We start from the raw sequence: 11,089 nt of genomic DNA on the forward strand, positions 1-11,089 counted from the left end.
GGCTTGCCTTGATGATCCGGTGTAAACTTATAGGACAGGAGCCGACTAGTTCTGGTTTTTTCATGTGGGTAATGAACGAGTATGGTGTTGCAGAATCATGGACTATGTTGTTCAGGGTACTTCTGCCAGGATTTACATACGAACCGCTTAGTTTAACAACGAATGGGGAGGTGGTGCTCAAGAGGGATGAAGGTGATGAGCCGATTTGGGTGGATCTTAATAGGAAATATATATGCTGAAGCTTTTGGAAATAAAGGATATGAGTACTACTTCCTGGATTGTTTCGTGGAGAGCATTGTCTTACTTGACCAGTCCAATGCTATTTCCTATTAAGCTGCTAGTTTATGAGATGCAGAGTATCTTCTACTGCACCTTCTCGATGATGATCTGAAATCAAATCGTATTAAACATCAGGGGACCCCTGGGCATTGTCTCTTTGCTGCTGGATTATGACACATTTGGAAGCGGTGCTGTAAGTGCACTGTATTGTTCTGGTTTCCAAAATCCAAATGTGGCTTAATAAAGATCGGAAAATTTGGCAGGCTTAAAGCATAGGCTTGAAGTGGGATCTAAATTCCTTGATATCCCTTTTTCGCCGTTCTCCCTGCCCTCTTGCTGAAGCTGAATTGCTTGAATCAGCTAAAACTAGAGCTGTTGCTAGCTAGGTGTTTTCTTTGGCATTTGAGCCTCTCTGCAAGTAAAATGTAAAATTAACCAAGAATTTAGTGGACTTTCGAATTCAGAACTTGTGTTTAACTCCTTCAGGTATGTAATCTGTTGTAGATTTCAAGATGTGAATAAACCCCCCGTTTGAGTTTGGCTAAATCTGACCTATAATACTTAACCAAGTCGCATTTTAATGATTTTGGTAGAGTTGATCTGGATTTTGCTCTAACAAATATCTGTTTACTTCTGAAGTACTAGGATTAGTCCGCTACTGGATTAGTCCACTACTGGAATAATTGTAATGCAACATAGTAACATCTATTGGAAGCTGATCGATTGCTTCATAACCATAAGTCTCATATTAAAGCCAATGATTTCTCTTCAAAGCTTAAACTAGTTCCGGGTTCACATGCATGCAAACCAAAATAAGAGAGTTCTTAGTTTACATATATATCCAAATACTTTTATTCTAATCACTGGCCTTCTTTCTAATAGAAGCACATAACACATTTAGACCTCAATCACCTCATTGCCCTGTGCATCATCAGTGACTCCATGTCCCTGGCAGAACATTGTAGTTTCTTCAGTGAAGACATTAGTTCCTTTCAAAAGCCTACATCAGAAAAAAAGAAGAAGCTAACTTAAGTATAGGAATCGTGCACACACAAGTGCATGCATAATGATTGAAGCTTATCGAAATGTTTATACATTGGCAGAAATGAGTAGCACGAGTTGAATAACTCTGTGACTGAATTTGTACTTACGATGTGTAGATCGTCTTGTTGACCACAGTTGATGAGACAATGAAAGCACCATCTAAATAAAGTAGCTCGCCTCAGATTCGTTCCTCAATCCTGCTATCAAGTTGTGCAGCATCCAATCTGAGTGGTTGATCTGAAGCCTGTCCATTTCAGATAACAGAGGCGAGCTTTCAAATGGCATCCGCGTGTTAGTTCAGACTTAAGATCATGGTAGTTAGTTGAGTAATCAATTAGTACTTACCATCACCCATCCACATGAATCTGCATAAGATGGCACATGAGCTGTGTATGCCAACACATCTACAGAAAGTATATATAGGTATCAATGGGATACTTTTCATAACAATAATTTGGAAAATTACAATGAAAATGACTTTACAAGCTTACATACATTTGAACACTTGTTTTACAGTGTTTGTCTATTGAAGTGAAGATAGCCTTATGAGAAAGAATTCCTGCTGGACCAGCCTGTATCATAAGCATATTGTAACACATTAATTTACATACTTATCAGTAAGCATATATGAGTATTATCATTTTGGAATGTAATTTCAATAATATATGTCTTACTTGAGTGACAAAGATGCCATTGTCTTTGAGGTGAGGTTTTATGACTTGCTCATAAAAGTTTTTGGTGTAAAGATTATTGCAAGGGCCTCCCTCAATTGGGTCTGGTAGGTCTCCCACAATCACATCAAACTTCTCTTCAGTTTTCTCCAACTCAGCCCTTTAATCAATCACAACAATAAGTTTTGGTTCAGTTCAGTTTATATCTATAGGAAGCATATATATGCATCCATGTTCATGTCACAGCATTTAGTACAGCAAGAATCAATATTCAAGAAAATACATAGATTTCACAGCAGATCAGAATGGTTCTGTACTCATAATATCTGTCATTAAGTGTTTCATTACGAGATCGCAGACAAGATTATGCACAACCAAAACCACTACTACTCACTTAGGATCATTGAAAACAAGTTGAAGCCTAGTTGATTTTCTTCCAGATGTGCGCGGCAAAAATTGACAATCACCTGCAAATTAAAGGAGAAAAATTATACATAAAAAAACAGCACTATATGTACACAACAGCAAAGTTCCTCAGATGTATTTGCTGATGATGTAAGCTTATTTGAAGATTAAGCCTACTGACCTCATCTATATCACACATGATAACTTTCTCCACATCTTTGTGCTTCAGTGCCTCCCTTGCTGTTGACGCTTCACCATTATGAATATGGTTTTGGGGCTGAAATTACCAATTACTGGTAATTAGAACAGAGATAAATGAAAACAAAAGCAAAAACAGGTTATTAAAGCTAGAGTTAAGAAATGATACTTTTCATGTAGCAAAAGAGCAGGATGAACCAAGGACTCATGGTAAATGATCATTTACCATCATTTTCAGCACTCTGCAGCTTTCCATCAATCACCAGAACCTAAAACACCAAACGAGTTCGAGGGATGTTCGTCAAGTGGAAGCCGAGGCAGAGGAGTATAGAAGGCCATGACAGCAGCACAGAGAAACGACCACATTGGTGATCGTGACGGGGTGATCGTGACGGTGAACAAACTAAACAAACAAGCTTAGATACATACCTAGCTAGGTTCCAAAGTGTAATAGCTTGAACAATGTGAGTGACTAACTGACTAGTTCTCTTTGTATTTAGTAGGGGTGGGCATTTTGTACCGAAAATGCGGTTACCGACCCGAACCACACCGAAAAAGCGGTTCGGTAACCGCACCGAACTAAAATGGTGTCGTTTGATGGTCACACCGCACCGAACCGCATTAAAGCGGTTCGGTTGCGGTTTCGGGTCATAAACCGCCCGATTTAAACCGACCCGCACTGAATTTGTTTTAATTACATTTTATTTATTTATTATTTCTCTGTTGATGGAAATGTTGGTTTTTAATATATAAGAAATCCATTTTTGTTTAGGTTTTCAGTTTGTAATAAGTTGCTATGTTTGCTTGATTATATATATATATATATATATATATATATATGGGTTTGTTAAGTGTTCAAATATGGTCTTTCTGCAAGTTGCTTGATATTTGGGCGACATTTACATATTTGTGTGGACTCTAAATGCATTCAAAATTTATTTATGCCTTATTGAAATTGTTAGGTAAATATAAGTATGATTTTGGCCCTCTCTTTCTAGTTGAAATTAATAAATCGGTCCAAACCGAAACCGACCCGCACCGCACCGCACCAAAAATGGTGTAACCGAAATAATCGGTTCATCCCTTTTGTAATTCGGTTGCGGTTTGATATATAGGCCAACCGAAAAAACGGTTTGGTTGCGGTTTGGGCCTTAAACCGATCCGAACCGCACCGCGCCCACCCCTAGTATTTAGAGCAATGAAGCCTTACGTAGTAACGAAAGTTCTATTCCTGCTTGCTTTGAGGATAAGACCGAATGGTTCTACTTGGTGAATTTTTAGAAACTGATGAATTTACCAGGCAAAGCAAGGCTGATTCAGAAGTGTAGCAAAGACAAATACTGCATGAACCAACTTCGTGTACAGCTGAAATGAGTTAAGGGCCCACCTTTTTGAAGGTCTTATCCTGCTCTTGAGTCTTGACTAGATTCTCCAAATCTATTTAACCACGATTTACTTATCAAATGAGAGAGTCGAACTACTTGAACTCTCTCATTTGGCAAGTGTATTAGCTAGTTACTCTTAACATGGTTCATTTATGTATTTTGAGACTTTGACACATTATTCATGTAGTCATGTGTAACATAGGAAAAAGGCACAAGTTTCAGAACCCAAAGTATTTGATATTTAAGACTTCACGAAATATAGTATTTTCAACTTATGAAAACAATACTTTAAAGGGTTCGGATGTCGCTTTCGTAAAGTTTCATCTTGTTCGTTACAAAGTGATTGGTCATAATTGAAAATATAAACCACCAAATTTGATACAAAAACAAATATCATCTTGTGCGTTACATGTTCGTTACAAAGTGATTGGTCATAATCGAAAATATAAACCACCAAATTTGATATAAAAACAAATATCATCTTGTACGTTACATGTTCGTTACGAAGTAATTGGTCAGAATTCAAAACATATACTACCAAATTTGATTCAAAAACAAACATCGTTGCGTCACATGCATGAAGATTACGTTGATGAGTAGTATTACCTTCCAAAATCGACATTTTGAAATGGAACTTTCATACGGTTTTGTATTGTGCGTGTGTTCGTTACTGGACAAAAGTTCGCTCAAAACATAAACAATCGGATTTGGTTCGACAACAAAATGACCACCATTTTGTTGTAGGTTGTAACAGGCTTCAACTTGGCTGCGTTTCATCTAGGCCAGTGGAAGTTGAAGGAAACTTTCCCCCATGCTTCCATGGCATGAGAAATAGTTGTAAAGGCCTCTGTTCTTCAGACCAAAGTTTGATTCCATTTCTTCAGTCCAAATAGCAAACATATCTATTTGCCGGCACGGTGTCAAGAGGCGAGTTGAAAATTTGACAGAGTATTGTACAAAACTGAAGAACAAGCTCCCATCAAAAAACTAAAAAAGCACATCATCTTTGCAATGTTATTTCAACTGTCAATAACATATTGCAGAATGCTTATAAATACAGGGTTAACCGATTTGATTTAATCATTCCTTTCAAGGACAAGGAAATAACCACAGCTTATTTTAACAACCATGATCATAATGATAGCGAACAAATGAAAATTCATAAAAATCCTTAAAATTAAGAAAATATTAAATAAAGTATCAAGTATGAAACAATTCAAGATAAACAATCCGCCCCTTCTTTTCAGTACACAAAATTTGCCAAAGGAAACAATAAAACTAGAACATCGAAGTCTGAGGCTAAACTTTTGATCAAAAATATAAGAGCCTGAAGCTAAAGTTATAAACTTGAGAAACTCAGCACATGTCTTAAGCCACTGGGAGGGCTGGGATGGCTGGGACCTCAATATCAGTTGGGGCCAAAATAGGTGCTGCTTCAATTTCTGGTGCCCGCCTGACAAACTCATCATCCTTTGGTTGGTGGATTGTAACAAGATCCGGTAGAGGAGTCATGGGTCCTTGCTTTCCCTTGGGATCCCAGTCGAGCATGATCTTGACCTTAATACCAAGAACACCCTGCATAAAAACACGCAAAATGTTATCAGACAATGGCATAACAGTAAGTCAATTGCAGATAGGAAATGAACCCACGGATGGTTATGGAAATGAAAACCAGAAGATGGGAGCAAACCTGTCTCAGGAGAACATGTCTCACAGCTGCGTCAATGTACTCATTGACTGGCTGACCAGAAGAAATCATGTATCCGTCCTTGAACTTCATGGACTTGGCTCTCTGTGCCCTCAGCTTTCCACTAACAATCACCTGTTATTGTACCAATTAGAGGTCATATGTTAGTATTCCACTTGCATTCAAAACCAAATTAAAAAAAAAATTGTACAATTAGATTCAAACCCACCTCACAACCCTTTGCACCACTTTCCATGACAAATCTCAAAACACCATAGCAGGCCCTGAAAGGAGCAGACAGTGGTATGTAAGTTACTAAACATACAGTCAGCAGGTAACACGGCATTATTTAGAAAAGTATTCAAACCCAATCCACAAACTATATGGAACAAAGGTAGACATCTCCCCATTCAATTCAAAAACAATTATAAATAATTTAATGTCATTTTAAAGCATGTACCCTCCCGACGGTTACTGCATGAAAACGATAAAGTCTCACAAAGATTACAGCTTGGAAGATGCCAATCACTGTCGTCATCTTCCGACACAAAGTTGATAGGAAAAAACCAATTTGCTTTGTAGATGACATAAAATACACCCAATCATAAACGAAAATTGATGCCCTAATCAGTTTCAACAGTTAAAATTTTCTGAATTCTGAGTTACTTGGCAAAATGCTGAGCCCATATTTAACTAAGTACCCTCCCAGAGGTAACTACATGAAAACACGACTATTTCATAAGGAAAAAAAGTCAAGGAGGATGTCAATCAATTTCATCATCTTCTGACACAAAACTGGTAGAAAAGGACCAATCTGCTTTGTAGATGACTCACAAATACATGAAAACTCACCTCAGCACATATACCAAATAAACCCAAATAAAATTTCTTCACCATTCTGAGTCAACATCAAGTTGTTGAACTCATCGTAAACTAACCCTAGTTCCACGATAGCAGAGTACTTTGTAAAAATCTCACTCTGTGGCACAGCAACAAACTTCACAACAAAACCAACTAGTATCCTACAACCTTGCATAACCAAAAGAAATAGCTAATACTTAAATGTGTGCCCTCCCCACCACTTCATGAAAACAAAGACATCTCACGACGATAATGGCATGGAGGTTCAAAATCAATTACGATCTGAATCTAATTTCGTCAACTTCCGACACAGAGTTGGTAGCAAAACACCAATCTGCTTTGTAGATGACACAAAACCACATCTTAACAAATACCCCCAAATCATCCATACAGCCCCTTATCAGATACTAACAATCGAAAACAATATCAATTCCCAATCCCTCTCAACAGCACAAACATGTCATATTATCGAAACCATTCTGCCTAGATTGCTATCAAATCGAAAGCTTCAACCATAAATCAAAGTATTATTAATTGAATCATATACCTGCGAACCGGTAGGCCTCCGAGAAGCTTGTAGCGAAGAGACTCAGCCTGGGCAGTAGAGCAGAGCCCTCTGTTGGCTACCTTCTCAGCATAAAGCTCCACACCTTTCTCCGGGAACTTGAACCTCTTCTGCACAACTGAGGTCAGCTCCCTAATCCTCCTTCCCTTCTCTCCGAGCACGTTTTGAGTCCGAGTCGCCCTGATTATGATCTCAGTGCGCATCGGCGTAACCCTAACCTCAGCGCCGGAGTAGCCGTCCTCGGCGAGCTCCCTCATCAGAAGCTCGTTGAGCTCGGCGAAGAAAACACCGTCTGCGACGAACTGAGAACAAAGAGAAACAATTCAGATGAAAACTTTTGGATCGATTTTTCTCACTGTGGAGGAAGGAATACCACTTACCTTTCGCTTCTTGCTCATCTGGGTCGCCATTTTCGAGATTGCGAAGCTGCAGATACGAGATCTGAAAATGTGGTGGCGGGAGCTCTGCAAACCCTAGCTTTGCTTTGGTAGCACCTCGTTTGGGATTTGACGATATATAGCTAGGGTTTATAAGTATAGCTGGAGATGATTTGACGGTTGTGATGCGCTGAGGATCGGTTTGGTGGACGGATGAGATTGGTTCTGGTTTGTCTTTTTATTTCGGTTTTGGGCCTCAAGGTTAGTTAGGTTTTTTGTTTTGGGCCTAGGGATTTGCTTGGTATAGGGAGCAAAACCACATGTATTTATCCATGCTGTTATGAATATCAGAAAGTATATAGGTTATGGGCTTCGATTGGATTGTAATGGGTTGTGGTTTACTCTTTGAATCCACGTCAGTTAAGTTGGGCCCAAGCCATTTCATGCATGTTCTTAGTTCTTACAAAAGCCATAGGCTACCATTTCTTTTCTTTTTTTTGAAAGGAGCCATAGGCTACTTTAAGACAGCACATTGTTTGATAATCAAATTCACAAAAGAGAAACCTTTTATACATCTTCGCCTAAATGTTGACATTGTTTAGATGAAGCATTTAGTGCACGGAAGTTTCAATGCATACAAATTTATTAGCGAAACAAAGAAACTCGCACACTAGCATGTTTTGCTTGTTTAATTTAGACAAACAATTTATTTAACTTCTTTGTATCATTTTTAAATTTTCTGCGTACATAAACCATCTCTTGAAAGTTAGCAAACATAATGAAAACAGAGATACATCTTACTTAGCCCGCTATAGAAGTTACCCACCCTAAAGGCCAAACATCCCATAATTTGGATCATCACACAAAGGATGTGAAACTCCCCATAAAAATTGGGTCTCACACACTTTTTGAGAGCCAGGCACAATGCTCCAACACACAGAATCACTTTCTTTTGTATGAAAAGTGGATTGTGATCATCATCATTGGTGGTGTGCAATGGCACAATAGGTATGGGCGTGAATTATTATAGTCTGATAACCTAATTGGGTACAATTAATAAATAGTACAGAAGCCTATAGAATCAGGTTTATAGTCTCTAAATATAAAAGGGACCAAAACTAGACATGACAACCTTTCCAACCTGTTTGCTTGAAATTTAAGGTACACAAGAATGGGGCAAAAGAAGGTAGATTCCCTACTGCACATGATCTAAGCAATATGTATAATTTGTCTGGCCTGGTTTTAGGGACCAATTATCTATCTGATCTTGTTCTTGCCCTTAATGATTTGATTAGCCACTTAAACTAAATTAAGCACTGTATTAATTAAATGGGATCATGGTCTTAGTAGGTAGTGTGTGATTTATTTAATTTGATCCACTGGACTAAAGCCTGGATTAGTTTGTTAATTAGGAGCCCTGCATTGTTGGCCAGCGGTGTGATCAAAGATTGTGACTGATTTTGATCACAAGGACGATGTTCGATCTTTATTGGTGTTGTTTTCATGGGTTTGCTGTCATTAGCATACTAAATCTGTGATTAGTTGAGAGAGGTATTATGTTGAGTTTTTAATTAGAAGGGGATGTGATATTTTTTTTTGAAGGGAGGGGATGTGATATTATAAACGCCCAAATTTGGTCTAAATGTCTTCTTACTGGTGGAGAATCGGTTGGGTTGATATTAAGATCGCATAAGCTCATCTTGTCATAATTACAATATCCTTGATATGACACGGGATAGATGATATCATGCTTATCTGTAATAGATATTTAGTTTGGAATGTCTTATATGATAATGTGCCCACAATCTATTAATGGTTTTTGAAAAATGAATTGTTTAACGATGAATTTGGATAAATTAGAGGTAAGCACTAAACAAGGAAAGTACGAGCATGAACACGTTAGTGCATCGTGGTGTGAAAATTTGATGCGAACCAATAAGGTGGGAAGAGAAAGTCTCATTATCTCAAAAGAAATGGGTCAGCACAATTAATGCAAGTTAGTGGTTTCCTTCTAACAGTAAGAGCAACTCCAACAGCTTCCCTATCATTTCTGTATTATAGGGAAGCAAAAGTTAAAACTTTAGCATTTTTTTATTCTCCAACTCCAACAGATTCCTTATTTTACAGCAATCTCTAAAATCTCCATAATTCTTCCTTAAATTTTAGAGATTGCTGTAAATTTAGGGAATTTGGTTTTCTCTTTCCTCTTTATCTCTAAAATAAGGATAGTTTTAGAGAATCTGTTGGAGTAAAAGATGCTCATTTTTCCCTAAAATAGAGAAAAATCAAAATATGAGGAAACTGTTGGAGTTGCTCTAACCGGTCATTTTAGAGCTTGCTTGGCTAGTAGCTTTGACCACATTGTCTTCTGCTATGCCTTCTGTGAAGCAAATTTTGTAGCGGATACGATTGCGAATTATGATCATACACTGAAGAACTCTTCCACGTGGAAAGGGAAGCTCCCTCTCTCCGCGCTTACAACTTCTAATTTTGATAACTTTAGTTCTGGTTGTCATAAGTGTTTCAAGTTGTAATTTCTTTTCACTTCTCAAACAAAACAAAAAAAAACCGGTTATTTTAAGATAAAACTCACATTTCTTCCTGCTAAATGTTGTCAAATAGATATAATGTAGATCTTATATGGTATCAATTAATAAGAGTAATCCACATGAATTTGTTGTCAAAAACGTTAGGCACTCAATAAGTTTTTTTTTTTTTTTTTAATTTAATTTACTTTATTTGCACATTTATGCGCTATGTATTAAATAAGATAAATTTGAGTAGGGATAATTGCTTTCGAAAACAACAAACGATAAGTGCAATTTGCGTATGACACTAACACCCTCAAAATTTATTGTGCAATGAAGAACAATTAGACCTAATTTGTGTTACTAGTTAGCGAGTACAATCCCACTTTACACCTCTCTGCCGAACTGGTGATTGCAAATCTGCAACCAGGTGAGCGCATGATCACTTTGAATCTACTTTTTCCAGTTCCGTAGTACACACACACCCAGACGAGGCCTATATAAAGCCATCTGGCCACGAGCAAATCACAGTCGAGTAGTACTGGCTTGCATTCAAGCCAGTATATATGAAACCCTACATTACACACTGGTCCAAATTATAAACGGGAATCGTAGTAGTATTGGATAGCAATGGCATCATCACTCTCTCAAAGTCTCAACGAATATTCAAACCATTTCCCAGCAATCACTCGTGTTTGGGTCCCTCTATCTATCCCAAGATCAGGAAATTAGGTTTGCAACATAACATAGATGGGTCCATCAACAAAGACACATACTCAATCAGAGAATGAGAGCGAGAGATCATGCAAACGAATCATCACAACTTGAAGGTATTCATAAAGGGGTCATTTATTGCTTAAAGGGCGTAAATCAAACTAGCTAAAAAGTTGAATCGAACGGAGATTAACAGAGACTCTTAAGGATGATATGCATCAATAAAAAATTTGTTAAATTTTATGTCATAAAATTTAGGATTTAATTTTCTAATAACACATGGAGGTGTCACGTTGGATTTTTTTATCTAATACATGAAGAAAAGGGATAAGCCTCAGCATCAAAAGCATGGAGAAGTTGAGTTTACATGGCCAA

At 37.7% G+C, this 11,089-nt stretch overlaps 1 protein-coding gene and 1 pseudogene across 1 annotated transcript; both read right to left on the reverse strand.

The window, feature by feature from the left end:
* Positions 1–1,013: 1,013 nt before the first annotated feature.
* LOC112183572 lies at positions 1,014–4,604 on the reverse strand (annotated as a pseudogene).
* A 532-nt stretch (positions 4,605–5,136) lies between these two features.
* On the reverse strand, positions 5,137–7,621 carry LOC112189469 (40S ribosomal protein S3-3). The gene is made up of 5 exons (XM_024328809.2): positions 7,476–7,621; positions 7,078–7,397; positions 5,899–5,953; positions 5,673–5,804; positions 5,137–5,557 (listed from the first exon to the last, which is right to left on the reverse strand). The coding sequence occupies exons 1-5, from the start codon at positions 7,503–7,505 to the stop codon at positions 5,351–5,353; spliced, it is 744 nt and encodes a 247-aa protein (XP_024184577.1). The 5' UTR covers positions 7,506–7,621; the 3' UTR covers positions 5,137–5,350.
* Positions 7,622–11,089: the final 3,468 nt, after the last annotated feature.

The sequence above is a fragment of the Rosa chinensis genome, chromosome 2 (genome assembly GCF_002994745.2).
Source record: "Rosa chinensis cultivar Old Blush chromosome 2, RchiOBHm-V2, whole genome shotgun sequence".
Taxonomy (NCBI): Eukaryota; Viridiplantae; Streptophyta; class Magnoliopsida; order Rosales; family Rosaceae; genus Rosa; species Rosa chinensis.

What these genes read in the sequence shown, in the direction of transcription:
- LOC112189469 (XM_024328809.2), bottom strand. Translation starts at nt 7,505, where the DNA reads ATGGCGACCCAGATGAGCAAGAAGCGAAAG. An exon ending in GGAGGCCTACCGGTTCGCAG is followed by an intron (nt 5,954 to 7,077) that starts GTATATGATTCA and finishes TGCTCCTTTCAG; the next exon opens with GGCCTGCTATGGTGTTTTGA. An exon ending in GTGGTGCAAAGGGTTGTGAG is followed by an intron (nt 5,805 to 5,898) that starts GTGGGTTTGAAT and finishes GTACAATAACAG; the next exon opens with GTGATTGTTAGTGGAAAGCT.